Below are 20,668 nucleotides of genomic sequence, written 5' to 3' on the forward strand. Positions count from 1 at the left end.
GATATCACTCATATGTGGAATCTGAAATAGGTGAACTCACAAAAACAGTATAGTGATTATTACCACAGGATGGTGGGGGTAGTGGGGAAATGTTGGTCAAAGGGTACAAACTTTTAGTTGTAAGTTGAATAAGTTCTAGGGATCTAATATATATCATGGTGACTAAATATTATATACTTGAAAGTTGCTGAGTAGATCTTAAATGTCTCACTGCAAAAAAGAAGTGGTGATTATTTGGGGTGCCTGGGTGGCTCAGTTGGTGAAGTGACTTCAGCTCAGGTCATGATCTCAGGGTTCATGGATTCAAGCCCCGCATTGGGTTTGCTGCTGTCAAGCTGTCAGCGCGGAGCCCACTTCAGATCCTCTGTCCCCCTCTGTCTACCCCTCCCCCTCTTGTTCGCTCTCTCTCAAAAAAAAATAAACATAAAAAAAAGAAAGAAAAGAAAGAAAGGAAGAAAGAGAAAGAAAGAAATGGGGGGGGAGGGGTGGAGCACCTAGGTGGCTCATTAGGTTAAGCCTCTGACTCTTGGTTTCTGCTCAGGTCATGATCTCACGGTTCGTTGGTTCAAGCCCCACATTGGGGTCTGCATTGACGGTGTGGAACCTGCTCTGGATTCTCTGACTCTTCCTTTCTCTCTGCCCTTCCCTTGTTCGCATGATCTCTCTCTCTCAAAATAAATAAATAAACTTAAAAAAATTTTTAATGGTAATTATTTTAAATGATAGTGTTAGCTAACACTCTGATGCTAATCATTTTGCAGTAGATATGTATTATATCAACATATTGTACACCTTAAACTTACACAATATTATGGTATTATAGTCAATTATATTAATAAAGCTGTGATTAAATAATAAAGCTGGGAGAAATTATATTTTATGTATATATGTATGGTGTGTTTATTATGTTGAGGCATTTCTTTGCTATACCCACTTCTTTAAGAGTTTTTATTATAAATGGATGTTGAATTTTGTCAAATGCTTTTTCTGAACCTTGTTGGGATGATTGTATGATTTTTATCCTTTATTTTGTTAATGTGGCGTTTTTCACTCATTTGTGGCTGTTGAGCTTTTTTTGCATCCATGGAGTAAATCCCACTTGATTATATTCGTAAATTTTCCAGTTTTCTTCTCGTAATTGTTATCTAGTTTCATATCATTGTGGTCAGAAAAGATGCTTGATATGATTTCAGTCTTCTTAAATTTATTAAGACTTATATTATGGCCTACCATATGATCTAGAGATTGTTTCACGTGTGCTTGAGAAGATTGTGCATTGTTTCTTTAAACATCTAAGAAAATGTTTAATGCTTATTTATTTTTGAGAGATAGAACACTAGTGGGGGAGTGGTAGAGAGAGGGAGAGACAGAATCCGAAGCAGGCTCCAGGCTCTAAGCTGTCAGCACAGAGCCCAACGCGGGGCTCTAACCCAGGAACCATGAGATCATGATCTGAGCCAAAGTCAGAGCTTAACCAACTGAGCCACCCAGGCGCCCCAATTTCCTATTTTCAATTTCATTGATTTCTGCTCTAATTCTTATTATTTCTTTTTTTTTTTTCTGCTTCCATTAGATTTAATTTGTTCTTTGTCTAGTTTCTTAAGGTGGAACTTAGACTTTTTATTTTAGATTTTTCTTCTTTTCTAATATATATACATTAATTGCTAGAGCAACTGCTTTTGCTGCATCCCATAAATTTTGATAGGTTGTATTTTCATTTTCACTTAGTTAAAATATTTTTAAATTCTCTTGAAATTTCTTCTTTGACCTATATATTAGAAATGTGTTGTTTAATCTCCATATATTTTGTGATTTTCTGGTTATCTTCCTGTTAATTAACTTCTTTTAATTCCATTGTTATTTGAGAGTAGACATTGCGTGATTTCTATTCTTTTCAGTGTTAGGCTATATTTTATGTTCCAGAATGTGGTTTATCTTGGTGAGTGTTCCATGCCAGCTTGAAAAGAAGATGATATTTTTAAATCATGCAAAACCAGGAGTCCCTTGTGGAAAAGATTGACAAGTATGACTTTTTGCCTTTTTTTATAAACTATGATACATTTGTTGCAAATATTGCAACGTAAGTTGCAAATGCAAACTTACTACTAATCTCAATAAGGGAAAATTACTAAACACATTAAGAAGTAGCCAAAATATAGGGGCACCTGGGTGGCCCCTGTTGGTTGAATTTCTGACTTTGGCTCAGGTCATGATCTCATGGGTTTGAACCCATGTTGGGTTCTGTGCTGTCAGCTCAGAGCCTGGAGCCTGCTTTGGATTCTGTGTCTCCCTCTCTCTCTGCCCCTCCCCTGCTCTCTCTCTCTCTTTCAAAAAATAAATAGACATTTAAAAATTTTTTAAAAAGAAGTGGCCAGGGGCACTTGGGTGGCTCAGTCAGTTGAGCATCTGACTTCGGCTCAGGTCATGATTTCACAGTCCGTGAGTTTGAGCTCCACATTGGGCTTTGTGCTGATAGCTCAGAGCCTGGAACCTGCTTCAGATTCTGTGTCTCCTCTCTCCCTGCCCCTCCCCTACTCACACTCTGTCTCTCAAAAATAATAAATTAAAAATTAAATCAAAACTAAAATAAAAAGTAAATTAAATAAAAATTAAATTAAAAAAATAAATTAAAAAAAATTTTTAAGTGGCCAGAATATGAAAAAATAATTCATAGAATATGAACTGCAATAACAACTAGGCAGAAGCACTCATTCTTATAATGTAAAAATAATTATCAATATTATTTGAAGTATAAATGAGAAATTCCATTTTTACTTCTCATAGAGGCAAATGTTGGGCACAGAGTGGAAAATAATATTCTCACACCATCTTGGTAGGCAAGTTGAATCAGTAGGTACTGCCTCAATAGGGGCCAGCTGGAATTTTCTTCAAAACTTTAAAATTCATGTCTGGTCAGCAGCAATTCCAATTCTAGGACTTTATCTTACTGGTGTCAGGCATATGCACAAGGATATTATTCATGGAAACATTGCTTGTATAATTATAGCCTGAGCCAGCCAGATGCCCTGAAACATGATAATTTTATAGTAACTGACCCCAACTTTAGAAACAATGTCAATTTTCATTAATGGCACCATACAATTTTCACAAGGTATAGAACATTGCTAGTTGGAGAGTGTCCCATGGTCTTCCATCTGCCTAGTGAGCCCATCTGGACAGTTTTGTCTTCATGTCTACTTACCATCTATTGTCCTAGATTTTCCATTTTATGTTTATACCAGAATATTCTCTTGCCACTGTGCTAATGTTTTTTTTTTTCTCTTTCTTGATCTCTTATGTAACTCTTTGCTCTTTTGCTCCCCAGTCCTGATATAAAACATCCTTTACTACCTCCTTTCAGTCCACAGAAAAGGCTGAAAGAAGGCATTTCTCCTCTGAAGCAAATCAGTAAAGACAGGAGGAAGAGTCTGCTTCTGAAAATGTGAACACACTATATAAAACTTCAGTGAACACCAAAAAATCAAAGAAACATTACACTAACAAAGGAACATGATGATTTAAATTAAAAAAATTTTTTTAATGTGGGGTGCCTGGTGGCTCAGTCGGTTGACCGTCTGACTTTGGCTCAGGTCATGATCTCATGGTTCGTGAGTTCAGGCCCTGCATTGGCTTCTGTGCTGACAGCTCAGAGCCTGGAGTCTGCTTCTGATTCTGTGTCTCCTTTTCTCTCTGCCCCTCCCCCCCACACGCTCTGTCTCTCTCTGCCTCTCAAAAATAAAGAAAACTAATTTAAACAATTTTTTAAATTTTTTAATGTTTTATTAATTTTGAGACACAGAGAGACAGAGCATGAGCAGGGGAGGGGCAGAGAGAGAGGGAGACACAGAATCCGAAGCAGGCTCCAGCCCTGAGCTGTCAGCACAGAGCCCCACATGGGGCTCAAACCCATGAACTGTGAGATCATGACTTGAGCCAAAGTTGGACACTTAACCAACTGAGCCACCCAGGTGCCCCTTAATTTTTTTTTATTCTAGAGAGCGAGTGAAAGCAGGGGAGAGGGGCACAGGGGGAGAGAAAAAGAATCCTAAGCAGGCTCCATGCTCAGTGAGGACCCGGAGGCAGGGCTTGATCCCATGACCCTGGGATCATGACCTGAGCTGAAATCAAGAGTCAGATGTTTGACTGAGCCAGCCAGATGCCCTGAAACATGATAATTTTACAGTAACCGACCCCAAATAAATGAAGACATGCAATTTGTCCAATAAAGTATTCAAAATAATTGTTTCAGGAAGCTCAGTAAGAAGAAAATATAGAAAGATAATTCAATGAAATCAGAAAAGCAATGCACAAACAAAAAAATTTTAACAAGGATATAGAAATCATAAAAAAGAAAAACAGGAAATATGGAGCTGAAGAATACAATGAGTGAAAGGAAAAATGCATCAACAGCAGACTTAACCCAGCAGAAGAATGAATCTGTGAAGTCATAGACAAGTCATTTGACATTACCCAGTCAGATAGGAGCAAAGAAAAAATGAATGACAAGATAAAGAAAATGTAATATCCGAAACCATAAAACTATTAGAAGAAAATGTAAATAAATAGCTTTTTGACATTCATCTGAGCAATGATTTTTTGGATATGACACCAAAAACACAGACAACAAAAGCAAAAATAAATAGGCAGGACCACATCAAATTAAAAAGCTGTCTAGCAATGGAAACAGTCAACAAAATGAAAAGGCAATGTATGGAATGAAAAAATATTTGCAAACCATATATCTGATAAACCATTAATATCCAAAATACATAAGGATTTATATAACTCAGTAGCAAACAAAACAAAACAAATAAACAACAAACAAACAAATGACATGATTTGTACATGGGGAAAGGACCTGAATAGAATTTTTCTAAAAAAGATATACTAATAGCCAGCTGGTATATAAAAGGTGCTTAGCAGTGCCTGGGTGGCTCAGTCGGTTAAGCCTCTGACAGGCTCAAGTCATGATCTCACGGTCCATGAGTTCAAGACCTGTGTCAGGCTCTGTGCTGACAGCTCAGAGCCTGGAGCTTGCTTCAGATTCTGTGTCTGTCTCTCTTTCTGCCCTTCCTGCAGTCGTGTGCTCTTTTTCTCTCTCTCAAAAATAAACAAACATGAAAAAATTTTTAAGAGAAAGGTACTTAACATCACTAATCACTAGGGAAAATCTGAAGATCACACAATGAGATATCATCTCAGACCTGTTGCCAAAAAGACAACAGATAAGTGTTGGTGAGGAAATAGAGAAAAAGAAAACTTTGTACATTGTTGGTTGAAATGTAAAGTGGTACAGCCACTAGGGAATACAGTAAGGAGATTTCTCAAGGAATTAAAAATTGAATTACTATATGATTCAGCAGTTCCATCTCTGGGTATATATCCTAAGAAATCAAAATCAGTATCCTGAAGATATATCTACACTACCATGTTCATTTTCTTGCAGCATTATTTACAATGGTCAAGATATGGAAACAACCTAAGTGTCCACTGATAGATGACTGGATAAAATAGATGTGAGCTCTCTTTATAGACATCTAGATAGATAGGTAGGTAGGTAGGTAAGTAGATAGATAGATAGATAGATAGATAGATAGATAGATAGAAAGAAATACAGCAACATATAATGAGATACTATTCAGCCATGAAAATATGGATGTATCTAGAAGACTTTATGCTAACTGAAATTAGCCAGAGAAAAACAAATACTGTAATGATCTCACTTATATGTGAGATCTAAAAAAAAAAAAAAAAAAAAGTCCAATTCACAGAAGCAGAATAAAATGGTGGTTACAAAGGAGGATTGGGTTGGAGGAAAAGATAGGGATATGCTGGTCAAAGGATATAGGCCTTCAGTGATAAGGTGAATTAACTTTGGGAATCTGATGTACATCGTGGTGATTATAGTTAATCATGCTGTGTTATGTACTTGAAATTTGCTAAAAAAGTAGAACTTATGTGTTCTCACTTATGTTACCTCACATAGTAACTATGTGAAGGGATGAATATGTTAATTAACCTAATTGTGGTAATCATTTCATAAAATAAACATATGTCAGATAATCCCATTGTACACTTTAAACATATGCAATTCATGTGTTGATTATACCTCAATAAGCTGAAACTTTTGTTTTTTGTTTTTTGTTTTTTATTTATTTTATTTTATTTTATTTATTTTTTTTTTATGAAATTTATTGACAAATTGGTTTCCGTACAACACCCAGTGCTCATCCCAAAAGGTGCCCTCCTCGATACCCATCACCCACCCTCTCCTCCCTCCCACCCCCCATCAACCCTCAGTTTGTTCTCAGTTTTTAACAGTCTCTTATGCTTTGGCTCTCTCCCATTCTAACCTCTTTTTTTTTTTTTTTTTCCTTCCCCTCCCCCATGGGTTCCTGTTAAGTTTCTCAGGATCCACATAAGAGTGAAACCATATGGTATCTGTCTTTCTCTGTAAGGCTTATTTCACTTAGCATAACACTCTCCAGTTCCATCCACGTTGCTACAAAAGGCCATATTTCATTTTTTCTCATTGCCACGTAATATTCCATTGTGTATATAAACCACAATTTCTTTATCCATTCATCAGTTGATGGACATTTAGGCTCTTTCCATAATTTGGCTATTGTTGAGAGTGCTGCTATGAACATTGGGGTACAAGTGGCCCTATGCATCAGTACTCCTGTATCCCTTGGATAAATTCCTAGCAGTGCTATTGCTGGGTCATAGGGTAGGTCTATTTTTAATTTTCTGAGGAACCTCCACACTGCTTTCCAGAGCGGCTGCACCAATTTGCATTCCCACCAACAGTGCAAGAGGGTTCCTGTTTCTCCACATCCTCTCCAGCATCTATAGTCTCCTGATTTGTTCATTTTGGCCACTCTGACTGGCATGAGGTGATACCTGAGTGTGGTTTTGATTTGTATTTCCCTGATAAGGAGCGACGCTGAACATCTTTTCATGTGCCTGTTGGCCGTCCGGATGTCTTCTTTAGAGAAGTGTCTATTCATGTTTTCTGCCCATTTCTTCACTGGGTTATTTGTTTTTCGGGTGTGGAGTTTGGTGAGCTCTTTATAGATTTTGGTTACTAGCCCTTTGTCCGATATGTCATTTGCGAATATCTTTTCCCATTCCGTTGGTTGCCTTTTAGTTTTGTTGGTTGTTTCCTTTGCTGTGCAGAAGCTTTTTATCTTCATAAGGTCCCAGTAATTCACTTTTGCCTTTAATTCCCTTGCCTTTGGGGATGTGTCGAGTAAGAGATTGCTACGGCTGAGGTCAGAGAGGTCTTTTCCTGCTTTCTCCTCTAAGGTTTTGATGGTTTCCTGTCTCACATTTAGGTCCTTTATCCATTTTGAGTTTATTTTTGTGAATGGTGTGAGAAAGTGGTCTAGTTTCAACCTTCTGCATGTTGCTGTCCAGTTCTCCCAGCACCATTTGTTAAAGAGGCTGTCTTTTTTCCATTGGATGTTCTTTCCTGCTTTGTCAAAGATGAGTTGGCCATACGTTTGTGGGTCTAGTTCTGGGGTTTCTATTCTATTCCATTGGTCTATGTGTCTGTTTTTGTGCCAGAAACTTTTGTTTTAAATAAAAGAATAAAAAACAACAAAAGAGTAATGGTGCAGAGGAGATAACATATGTGATCCTTTGCTTCTGCAGAAATGTCTTATACAACCTCACATTTGTATAAATTTTGACTGAATAAATGACTCTAGTTGAGAGTTCATATCTCAGTATTGCAAAATTTGTCACATTAAAAAAAATTTTTTAAGTTTATTTTTGAGAGAGACAGCCACAGTATGAGTGGGGGAGGGGCAGAGAGAGAAGGGGAGAGAGAGAATCCCAAGCAGGCTCCGTGCCACCAGCACAGAGCCTGATGCAAGGCTTGAACCAATGAAACAGTGAGATCATGACTTGAGCGGAAACCAAGAGTCAGACACCTAACTGACTAAGCCACCCAGGCAGCCCTAAATTTGTTAACATTTTAAATTTTGTTTTGTTTGTCACTTTAGGACACTACTTTTTTAAAAGCATTTTTTAGTGTTTATTTATTTTTTGTCTGAGAGACAGAGAGACCATGAGTGAGGGAAGGGCAGAGAGAGGGAGACACAGAATCTGAATCAGGCTTCAGGCTCTGAGCTGTCAGCACAGAGCCCAATGCAGGGCTCGAATTCATGAACTGTGAGATCATGACCTAAACTGAACTCAGATGCTTAACCCACTGAGCCACCCATGCACCCCATTTTGGGCCAATATTGAGCAGGCCGTTGTGTTTCTGTTTTCTGGTATGTTTCATGTGACCTGCTTTCTGATTATTGAAAAATTTTGGATTTTTTTAAGGTTTATTTATTATTTTCAGAGAGAGGGTGTGGAGGGAAGGGGCAGAGAGAGAGGGGAGAGAGAAAATCCCAAGTGCGCTCTGCTCAGACCCACCAACCATGAGATCATGACCCAAGCCGAAATCAAGAGTTGGATGCTTAACAAACTGAGCCACCTAGGCACCCCCAAAATGTTAAGATCTTCTTTATATTCCTATTATTCTAAAATGTTATCCTCTGATACCCTTTCAAGACTTTACCAATTATTTATAATTTGAGTTTTCAAGGAGGAAGGGGAAGCAGGAGCATACTCCTCTTTATTGAGAATATACTACATACTCATTCGTTTTTTAATTGGGATGTTCCTCTTAATTGGATTTAGTATATTTTAAAACCAGAATGGACCTTGGAATTCACTCACTGGGCACAGTTTTTATCTGTAGGAATTGGGTTGTGTGAGTCCTGTTCTTTGATTAACACTAACTTTAGTCTTCACTCATATCACAGGTATTGAACCCACCCTATTTGCTCTCCATTTCTTTCTTTTCCATTTCTCCAAAACTCTCCTTTACTTCCTCTCCTTTTGTTTCTCATCTCTCCTTCTACCATGAAGTCATTTATTTTCATTACACAAGAATAACTCAGGTTTTTTGTTTCAGGGATTTGTGATATTCAGGGATGTGTGTATCGACTTTTGTCAGGAAGAGTGGGAATGCCTGGACTCGACTCAAAGGAATTTGTACAAATATGTAATGTTGGAAAATTATAGCAACCTGGTCTCAGTTGGTAAGTATACCTTTATCCAAAAAGTCTAGAGTGCTCTAGAATATTTGCTTTCCCTGAGAAGAATTTCTCAACTCCTCTCATATATCCTATGTATTTCCTTTCCCTATTCCTAAAGAAATGGCTTGAGATTTGTAGAGTTGGGAATGTATGGCTTTGTTTTGTTTTGTTTTGTTTTGTTTTTGTTTGTTTTGAGAGAGCAAGGGAGAGGGGCAGAGGGAGAGAGAGAGAATCCCAAGCAGGTTCCACACTCAGTGTAGAGCCTGATGTGGGGCTTGATCCCATGACTCTGGGATCGTGACCTGAGCCAAGACCAAGAGTCAGACACTCAACCAACTGAGCCACCCAGGCACCCCAGGAATATGTAGTTTCATTGGTCCCAAGGCCAACTCCATCTTCTCTGCTTTTTTTGTGGCCCTTCCAATAGTGGCATCACCTTTTATTTGCTGTTCACAGGACAGGATTTGAGTCCTGGGATACCTACAACAAAAATCTCCTTTCTTCTCTTGTGAGTAGGACTTTGCATTCCCAAGCCAGATGTGATTTCTTTACTGGAGCAAGGGAAGGAGCCTTGGAGTGTTTTTGACAGTGAGCTGACAAGGGACCCGTACCTAGGTAAGTGATTGACGATTATGTAAGGGAAAAGGAATGCTGGATATAAACCAGCTGCTCAGTGAGGAGACCACATCTTTGAGATGTTTAGAGGAATCTCCTCTCAAAGTCCAACAACTATTAATAAAAGTAAACTACACTATGAACTTCCAAATGCCCACACCTCCATCTTCAACCTAATACTCTCCATGCTTCTTTTCTCTCATGTTTTCTGCCTATTCCTAGTAGGTAATTCTAATGAGAAGCTTCTACTTTTATGTGAGATCTAATTCCAATTAGTTCACTCTCTCTTGCCTTTGGTCTATACATGTGTCATGCCTTTAAACATTTTGGTATTCAATATATTCAGTTTTTTTAGTCATTATTTTATTCATGTATTCATTCTTTCAGCCAACACTTCCTAATATTCTGTGTTGTGGAGAATATTTTTCTAGAACATTATAAAATATATCAGCTATTAAGAAACTTATAGCCTAGGGATTGAGAAAAATTGGTGATGGGGATTAAGGAGTACACTTGCTGTGATGAGCACTGGGTGATGTATGGAAGTGTTGAATCACTATATTATGCACCTGAAACTAATATTACATTGCATGTTAAGTAACTGGAATTTGAATAAAAACTTTTTTAAAAATCCATAAAAATCATTCAAAATGTAGAATTAATTATAATTGTAGAATTATTTGCGGTTCAAATACCACAACCAGGGAAAATGGCTAAAGACTAAATGGTGGAAAAGCCTCACAGAGTTGTAATAGTTGGAGCCCTAGGAGTGACTGCAGTCACCTTGGTAGAGAGTTTTGGGTGTAAAGGTCCTGTGCTTGGAATAGGATAGTAGAGGTTGCAGACAAGAAGAGATTGAGGTGAGGGAGGATGATCAAGCATTGCATGATGCATGCAATCAGCATAAAATAGAATGGGAGTGAGGGAGAAGGTCATGAACATGGATGATTCAAGGCAGAAGGCACAGTAAGTACAAACGTCTTGAGGCAAGCAGGCTCATTGTGTATAAGGAGCACCAAGGTGACCAGAATGTCTGGGATAGAGCAAACAAAGAGAAGAGTATGAGCTGTGATCAGAGATGTGTATGTTGGAAAGAGTCAGTTTATGATGACATTGCAAATTATGATTGAACCTTTTCTGACTGAAGTGGAAATAAGTAAAAGATTTTAAGCAGAGCTATGACATAATTAGATTTTTATTTTTCAAAAATACTATTTTTTCCTATTTACAGAAGAGGAAACTGAGACACAGAGACTTGAAGTAACTTGTCCAAGGTCAACAACTAGTAAGTGTTGGAGATAAGGTTTAAACCCAAGCTGTACATGCTTCTTAGCTCATAAGCTACATTGCCTCTCCAAGTCAAATCAAAGAAGTTTAGATATAGTGGACATGTTTTCATCTGAATTGCTGATGAACAGATAGAAGTTAACTTTCAAAATCAATTTTTAAAATGAGTTTTTACATCCCATAAATAGATAACTGTAGCACACATATTACATGCATTTATATTATATACACACACAAACTCATACACATATATACAAATTCATCATGGATTTCCTCTAAAACACTATATCATATGCCTTCCTTTCTTAATAAACTTTAGATATAATATTAATATATAATAATAGAGATATACTTGCATAATGAGGTTGTCTTTCAGATTCTTCCAATTTTAATTTCTAATTGAAACTTCCATTCTTCTATACTTTCTTTTGTAAATAGTTTTTTCCCATATTTTTATGATTGATTTAAAAAAATTTTTAATGTTTTATTTATTTTTGAGAGAGAGACAGAGACAGAGAGAGAGAGTATGAACGGGGAAAGGGCAGAGAGAGAGACACACAGAATCCAAAACAGGCTCCAGGCTCTAAGCTGTCAGCACAGAGCCCGACACGGGGCCTGAGCTCATGAACCGCGAAATCATGACCTGAGCTGAAGTCAGATGTTTAACTGAGCCACCCACGTGCCCAGTATGATCGATTTTTTTTAAGTAGACAATTTTTTTGAGAGAGAGAGAGAGAGAGAGTAGGTGAGCAGGAGAGGGGCAGAGGGAGAGGGAGAGAGAGAGTCTTAAGCAGATTGCACGCTCAACACAGAGTTCAATGTGGGGCTCAATCTCACAACCACAACAAAATCAGGAGTCAAACACTCAGCTGACTGAGTCACCTAGGTGCCCCTAAAAGTAGACGATTTTTAAAGCTTTTTCCAGCAATATATACAATGCATATGTTCAATTTTATTACATCATCTTGAGGAATGTGTATCTTTTTAAAAATAAATTATGCTATGTTTCTTTTAGTCTTGGAATCAAGAACAATATCTTGCCCATTTTTTTTCAAACAAGAATATTTTTAACAGTGAATGTCAAATTGTCCTATAATGTTTTACATTCAGGATTTATCTAAGCACAACCCCAATATTGAATTCACATTAAGCAATTTTGTCTGATTTGATACTTGGGGTTGTGTACTTCTTAAAAATTTTTTTTAATGTTTATTCATTTTTGAGAGAGAGAGAGAGAGACAGAGCAGAGGATGAACAGAGAGAGACACACAGAGCTTGACATGGGGCTCGAACTCACAAACCATGAGATCATGACCTGAGCCAAAGTCGGGCGTTTAACCGACTGAACCACCCAGGCACCCCGGGGTTGTGTACTTCTTAATTCATCATATCAGGAGGTAAAGTCAAGGTGATTGGAGACGACTGCCAGAACTTTCCATTGGAAAGGTACATTTCCCCCCTTATAAATACTAAATAATTAGTGCAGTAATACTTGAAGACTGTATAACTATCCTCTAGAAATCTTTCACCCAAAATGTTTGGTATTCATTCTTATTCAAAACAGTTATTACATTGAGCTTAGAAAAGTTCTAATTTTATCGCTTTCTTTCTGCATTTATTGGTTGGCCTTGATTTGTTAAAAAGAGATTTTTCTTTCCACTTTTGTTGAGAAACACTACAGATTCATTGCTTCTTTTAAAAAAAACCAGTATCGGGGTGCCTGGATGGCGCAGTCAGTTAAGCGTCCGACTTCAGCCAGGTCACGATCTTGCCGTCCGTGAGTTCGAGCCCCGCATCAGGCTCTGGGCTGATGGCTCAGAGCCTGGAGCCTGTTTCCGATTCTGTGTCTCCCTCTCTCTCTGCCCCTCCCTGTTCATGCTCTGTCTCTCTCTGTCCCAAAAATAAATAAACGTTGAAAAAAAAAATTAAAAAATCAGTATCTTATAACCCATTGTAATCATTCTTTTTTGATATTAAACTATCATTCATATTTGGCCATTGAAAGCCCCTTACAGCTAGCTTCTGCATCCTTTTTTTTTCATGAGTGCATGAATCTTTAATGACCTTCTTGTTTCCTGGAACAAAAATATGTTCCAGTCTCATCTTGTATTATTCTTGCTCCCAACTTGGAATTAGCCAGCTCATTCATTAAAAGTCTTAGTTTCTTGGGGTGCCTGGGTGGCTCAGTCGGTTGAGCGTCCGACTTTGGCTCAGGTCATGATCTCGCAGTCTGTGAGTGTGAGTTCGAGCCCCGCGTCGGGCTCTGTGCTGACAGATCAGAGCCTGGAGCCTGTTTCAGATTCTGTGTCTCCCTCTCTCTCTGCCCCTCTCCTCTCATGCTCTGTCTCTCTGTCAAGGATAAATAAACATTTAAAAAAATTTTTTTTAAAAGTCTTAGTTTCTTGTAATAGGGAATGATGTTGATTGACCAATATGAGTGTGTAGTGTGCTTATTACTACTGGATTGCCATTGCTTTTATATCCATTAAATGGAAAGAGACAGGAACCTATCTCTCTCTCTTTATTTTCTCTATTTATTTTCTCTTTATTTAATCTTTATTTTTGAGAGAGAGACAGAGTGTGAGCTGGGGAGGGGCAAAGAGAGTGGGAGACACAGAATCCGAAACAGGCTCTGGGCTCTGAGCTGTCAGCACAGAGCCCAACACGGGGCTCAAGCTCACGAACCACAAGATCATGACCTGAGCCGAAGTCAGACGCTTAACTAACTAAGCCACCCAGGTGCCCCAGGAAACTACCTTTCATAATTGAATACTAATAACTCTAATTGAAGTCCAAAGGTGAGATTCTGTCTCACTTTTCTGCATTTCAGTTTTGTAACTTTTTCTTGAACAGTGAAAAAACCCTATTTCCTCCAACATGAGTATAGTTACTCAAGTCTTCTGTCCCAAGACTTGGGACTCTGTCCCAATACTACAGAACGGTTTCAAAATTAGAATATCGTACAACTACTGACAGGAAAACCTACCTGAAGCCATATTCATGATTTATTACACTTTGTTTCTTTTCCTGTTTTCCCTTAGAATATGTTACACTAAGGATTTCTAATCAGAGTACAGTTTGAAAAATTGCTAGATTAATTCTTTTTTGTGCATTTTCAGCTTAATATGCAGTTTATTTTAATTGTTGAGTTTAAGTTTTTTTTTTAACTTATACTTGGAATATATAAAACATTTACATGTTTCAAAAGTCAATATAAAAATATACTTAGGGGGCGCCTGGGTGGCTCAGTTGATTAAGCATCTGACTCTTGATTTCGGCTCATGTCGTGATCTCACAGTTTATGAATTTGAGCCCCGCATCAGGCTCCATGCTGACAGTGTGGAGCCTGCTTGGGATTCTCTTCCCCTCTCTCTCTGCTCTTTTTCCTCTCTCTCTGCCTCTCATTCATTGCCCCTCTCAATCTAGGTAAAAAGTTTTTGGGGGGTGAGGGTGGGGGTTAGGGTAGTCTGATTAATCCTTTCTGCATTTATTTTTTCAGAAATAAAGCACATTCACATGTATATTCTTAATTCTCCTTCCTGATTTTACATGATTTACATTTTACATTTTATTCTCTCTGCACTCTTTTTTACTGTCCTGGTTTTCTTTTCAACGTTTATTTATTTTTGGGACAGAGAAAGACAGAGCATGAACGGGGGAGGGGCAGAGAGAGACGGAGACACAGAGTCGGAAACAGGCTCCAGGCTCTGAGCCATCAGCCCAGAGCCTGACGCGGGGCTCGAACTCCCGGACAGTGAGATCGTGACCTGGCTGAAGTCGGACGCTTAACCGACTGCGCCACCCAGGCGCCCCATACTGTCCTGGTTTTCTTTCAATAATTGTTAACAAGTTGTGAAAATCATTCCATATAGACAGTGGCAAAAAAAAAAAAAAAGACATATAAAACTGACTTATCTTTCTTGGTGTTATATGTTTATTTTTGCCATAGCTCATTAATTATTAGAAATAATAGTTCCAGTAGTTAGTAGAGTTTCCATGCAGACAGTCACAAAATTTGCAAATATTTTCAGTTTTGTTTTTTGTTTTCCTATGCTTGTAACTGATACTCCTTTCTAGTCTCATCACTATTCCTACATCTTCCAGAAAGTGTTCAATAGAAGTAGTACATATTTTTTCATGATTTTTATGGGCATGACTTCTTTTTTCTTTTGTTTTAAGTTTTGGAATAATTTTATATATACCAAAAAGTTGCAAAAATAGCATATTCCTCACCTAATATCAATTTCTACTACATTTGTGTTATATATTTGAATTTACCCCTCCCATTTTTTTTATTCCCCCACCATAGTATATCTTGTATAAACTTCATGATTTATCCTTTCTCTGTTTTGTTTAATGTGAGCATCTATGCACATATCTTTATATATCCTCTTTCTTACATAAATGGTAGCAGCATACCCTAGATACAGTTTACTCCACCTTGTTCTTTAACTTAAAAAAGTGATGAAGATCATTCAATAGGAATATATAGATACTTCTTATTTCTTTATACAATTACATAGAAGTCAACTGTGTGCATACACTACAGTGAGTTCAAGTAGTATCAAGTTGGTGGATATTTGGATTGGTTATAGTCAGTTGCTCTTACAAAGTTATCTGTGGTGGATAACTTTCTGCATAAATCTCTTCAGATTCTTTCCTAAAATTATGTTTGGGTTCCTAGAACTGGGATTGCTCAAAGGATAAATACTTATATAATTTTTGCTAGAAACTGGCAAATATCCTCCTATGATATTTGCTACACTGAATGTGTGAGAGAAGTTACTTGCCTATTAAATAACCTAGACTAGGTTATCAGACTTTTGGGTTTTTGCCGAAGTATACTTTGAACTTATTCCAAACTTTAAGAATCATTGACTTAATCTTTTTCTGATCCCTTTCCCCATGCCTTTCTCTATCACTTTTCAATTTCTATACTTTATCTCTCAAATTGTACCACCATATAAGAACTATAATTTACATTTACATTTATAGATTAATGTCAATGTAATTCTGCCTTTTCTAAGTTTTGTGTCTATCCCCACCACCACCAAAAAAAGTGAATGTCTTATTTGTGGTTTCTTTCAGAATATAAATCTAGGTGTGAGAGCAAGAAATTATCTCTGAAAAAGGATAACTATAAAATAAATTCATCTCAATGGGTTATAATGGAAGGATTTACTAAGCATGGACTTAAACAAGGATCTCAGGAAAAACATTTTGGCCAAGTCTCGTGTACCTCTGAAGACATGTCCCCTTTCATTCAGCATACATCTCTCTCTCTACATCAAACATTTAATACCAAAGAGAAATCTTATGAATGCAAAAAATATAAGAATGCCTATGAACAGGACTCAAAACTTACTACACATCAAGAAAGTCATACAGCCAAGAAATTTTATGACTATAAGGAATATGGGAGGGCCTTTGGTAGAACTTCAAAACTTAGTTCACATCATACAGTGCATATTGGTGTGAGATCCTATGAACGTGAGGAATGTATGAAGTCTTTGAATAGTGGCCCACACTTAATACAACATCAGATAATTTTTACTAAGAAGAAATCTAATGAATTTAAAGAAAGTGGGAAGGCCTTTACTAATGCTTCACAGTTTTTTCTACATCATAGCATTCATACAAGTGAGGAACCCTTTCAATGTAAGTACTGTGTTAGACAATTTAATAATGGTACAGCCTTTATTCGCCATCAGAGAATTCACACTGGTGAAAAACCCTATGAGTGTAATGAATGTGGAAAGGCTTTTAGTACAAGTTCAATATTTAGAGTACATCAAAGGATTCACACAGGTGAGAAACCCAATGAATGTAAAGAATGTGGAAAAGCCTTTCGTCATTCCTCATACCTTACTCAACACCAAAGAATTCATACTGGTGAGAAACCTTACAAATGTAAGTATTGTGTTAGGGCATTTAGTAATGTTTCGGCCTTTATTCGGCATCAGAGGATTCATACCGGTGAGAAACCCTACAAATGTAAGGAATGTGGAAGAGCTTTTAGTACTGGCTCAATACTTACAGCACATCAGAGAATTCACTCAGGCGAGAAACCATATTTATGTAAGGAATGTGGAAAAGCCTTTCGTCAGTCTTCAGATCTTACTCAACATCAGAGGATTCATACTGGTGAGAAACCCTACAAATGTAAGGAATGTGGAAGGGCCTTTCGTCGTTCATCAGAACTTTCTCGACACAAGTTAATTCATGCTGATGAGAAGCTATATGAATGTAAAGAATGTGGAAAGATCTTGAGTAGGGACTCAATACTTATACAACATCAGAAAATTCACACAGGTGAGAAAGCCTGGGAATGTAATGAATGTGGGAAAGTTTTTACTTGTGCAACATACCTGGCCCGGCATCAGCGAATCCATACTGGTGATAAGCCATACACTTGTAACAAATGTGGGAAAGCTTTTCTTCGTTCTTCAGACCTTATTCTGCATCAAAGGATTCATACTGGTGAGAAACCCTATGAGTGTAAGAAATGTGGGAAGGCTTTTGCAAGAGGTTCAAATCTTAATCGCCATCAAAAAGTTCATAATAGTAAGAAATAGTATAAAGGAAGCTTTGTATTTAAGCATATCTTTTAGGTAACATGGCATGGAAGATAAACCCTAGAAACATAATAGGAGAAATTCTAAGAATTTATTGGTGAGAAAATGTAGAAATATAATTGATATGAGAATGACTTATGTGTTTCACAGTTTAACTACCATAAGAATAAAATGAATATTGGAAGGCCTCTATCAACAACTCATTCCTTTCTAAGTTTTAAAAACTTTGTTGTTTATTTTAATTTTTTTTTAATGTTTGTTTATTTTTGATAGAGAGGGACAGAGACAGAACATGAGCAGGGGAGGGGCAAGAGAGAGAGAGGGTCACAGAATCCGAAGCAGGCTCCAGGCTCTGAGCTGTCAGCACAGCTTGATGTGGGGCTTAAACCTATGCACTGTGAGATCATGAACTGAGCTGAAGTTGGACACTTAACCAACTGAGCTACCCAGGTGCCCCAATTTTTAAAACTTTCTAATCTTGAGTGGAGAAGGTAAAAAATCTTTTTTGTTGTATTTTTTCATATTTTAAAATATGTTAAATCAACTTTGTTTTTTATATAGCTATAATTTGTTTAGTTTATGCATAGCTAAAATACTATACTATTATAAGTTGTACATTAAAAATTTGAATTTATTTTGTTCTCACCAAAATTCTTTTTTTTTTAATTTTTAAAATGTTTATTTATTTTTGAGAGAGAGAGATAGAATGCGAGTGGGGGAGGGGCAGAGAGAGACAGAGAGAGATGGAATCTGAAGCAGGCTCCAGGCTCTGAGCTGTCAGCACAGAATCCAAAGCAGAACTTGAACTCATGAACTGCGAGATCATGACCTGAGCCAAAGTCAGACGCTTAACGGACTGAGCAACCCAGGCACTCCATCACCAAAATTCTTATTCCAGTGCAACTTATTCAGTACCTATTTCTTGATGCTATTTATGCACAGTTTCATGATATTTTATATTTTTAGTGTTATAAGCTTGTATTTAATGACAGTCTTTTTATACCCCAACATCCAATTTGGGAACTCTTCAATTGATCTTTTTAGAATAAAGTTTTACCTGCATATCTTTACATCTGTACCATTTTATTTAAAATAGCATCACTTTAAGATATATATTTTAATATTGATAAAATGATATCATTATTTGTATATATAAATTAATATTTTTATTTTATAAAAGTGATATTTTGTTGTGATAATTTTTTCTAAATTTTTTAATTCTACAAAGAAGCCAATAAATTTACCTTTCATCCTCCCAAGGGACTATAGCTACTGTCACATTGTTGGAACAGATCTTTTCATAAATTTTTAAAAGCAAATGTAATGACATTACTCAAATTGTCTCATAAATTGCCTTTTTAATGACAAGATATGTCATACAGAACATTCCATGTGATTAAGTGTATTAATAATGTTAATATATATGACTGTACCATCATTTTTACCAAACATCTATGGCTAAATACTGTGATTAACTCCACTTTTTGTGTTTATAAGGAATGTCACATGTAGCATCCTACTTGGCATATTGTATTTGCTTATCTGCTTTTCATTGTTGAAATAATCCATGCATACCTTTTAACATGTACATATTTTAATTTTTTTAATGTTTATTTTTAAGAATGAGAGAGATAGTGCAAGTGGGGGAGGAGCAGAGAGAGAGAGAGGGAGACACAGAATCTGAAGCAGGCTCCAGGCTCTGAACTGTCAGCCCAGAGCCCAACGTGGGGCTCGAACTCACGGAGTGTGAGATCATGACCTGAGCTGAAGTCGGACACTTAACCAACTGAGCCACCCAGGTGCCCCTAACATGACAGAGTAAGCTGGCTTCCCTTTTGACCATACTATGCTATGCTATTTTTCTCTCTTCCCCTCCATGTTACTTATCCTTGCAGAGTTTTTCCTAATGATTTTGCCCAAATGTAATGTGGGGACATTTTGATTTTTTAAAAATTATTTCCATTTCAATGTATTTATATTAAAAACATATTTATACGTATTAGTATACTTTATGTAAAGTGGGCATGGCTATATTCACTAGCATACTTGGGTTTGGTAAGGATCAAATGAGTTAATTTACACAAATATTTATAATTAAGGCGGTAACATACTCAGTAAATATAATCCATTGTCAAAATTATTTTTTCCTTTGGCTATTTTATTATTTATGAAAAAACTCTACTATGGTGTATATTTGCCTAAGTTTAGTATTGGAGAAAAATCTTAAACCTCTAGTGAATATACTGAAGTCATCATCATTCCTCCTTGGTCGCAAGATGCATCCATCCTGAAGAAGAGAACCATAAAAATATAATAAATAATGCCTTTAATTCAACCTCTTATGTTGAATCCTAAAATTTATATCAGCATGAAACATTGCTGATAATATTATTGCCCACATTATCTGGGTGATTAAAAAATAATATTGGATTTTAGGAACATCTGACTCTTGATACAATGCATGTTTAAACCAACATTTGGCTAAGGGTGAAATACTGACAAAATAGAATTTCTTTGAACATAAAGGACACTGAGTATCCTACACAGCAAAACATGTGGGAGGTAGGAAAAATTACAGAACTTACAGCTCTAAATCTAGACATGTATTGCAATAATTAATACTTGAAATCTGGTACAGATGCCACAGGAACACAGAGGAAATTTCCATGTATCTGGGATTCAGACTGCCTTAAGAGTGGGGTTTAGCTTGGCTAGTGCTGATATCTCTGAGGAGGTATGATATAGGTGGTTCTGAGGATTTGGGAACAACTGTGAAGTAGAATCAACACCTTCTACTTGGAAGGATGACCACTAATAGGGTTTATTCATTTTCTATTGCTGCATAACAAATTGCCACAATGTTGGCAGCTTAAAGCAACACACATTTATTATCTCAAAATTTTCATGGGTATGTGTCAGGGCATGGCTTAAGTAGAAATATCCAAAAGAAACACCAATACCATATATTGTCACTCAGATGTGGATCTTGAGAAACTTAACAGAAGACCATGGGGGAGGGAAAAGGGAAAAAAAAAAGTTACAGAGAGGGAGGGAGGCAGACCATAAGAGACTCTTAAAGACTGAGAACAAACT

The 20,668-nt window shown here is 37.0% G+C and overlaps 1 protein-coding gene across 1 annotated transcript in view; it reads left to right on the top strand.

Moving 5' to 3' along the window:
- LOC125152565 (zinc finger protein 850-like) overlaps window positions 1–17,877 on the top strand; it is a 52,899-nt gene extending 35,022 nt beyond the window's left edge. Inside the window, exons 6-9 of the mRNA XM_047834645.1 lie at window positions 8,975–9,101; window positions 9,615–9,713; window positions 10,945–10,998; window positions 16,089–17,877. Coding sequence (XP_047690601.1) covers window positions 8,975–9,101; window positions 9,615–9,713; window positions 10,945–10,998; window positions 16,089–17,575 — 1,767 coding nt within the window. The 3' untranslated portion in view covers window positions 17,576–17,877. The remainder of the gene's footprint in view (window positions 1–8,974; window positions 9,102–9,614; window positions 9,714–10,944; window positions 10,999–16,088) is intronic.
- Window positions 17,878–20,668: the final 2,791 nt, after the last annotated feature.

Source organism: Prionailurus viverrinus, chromosome E2 (genome assembly GCF_022837055.1).
Source record: "Prionailurus viverrinus isolate Anna chromosome E2, UM_Priviv_1.0, whole genome shotgun sequence".
NCBI classification, from domain to species: domain Eukaryota; kingdom Metazoa; phylum Chordata; class Mammalia; order Carnivora; family Felidae; genus Prionailurus; species Prionailurus viverrinus.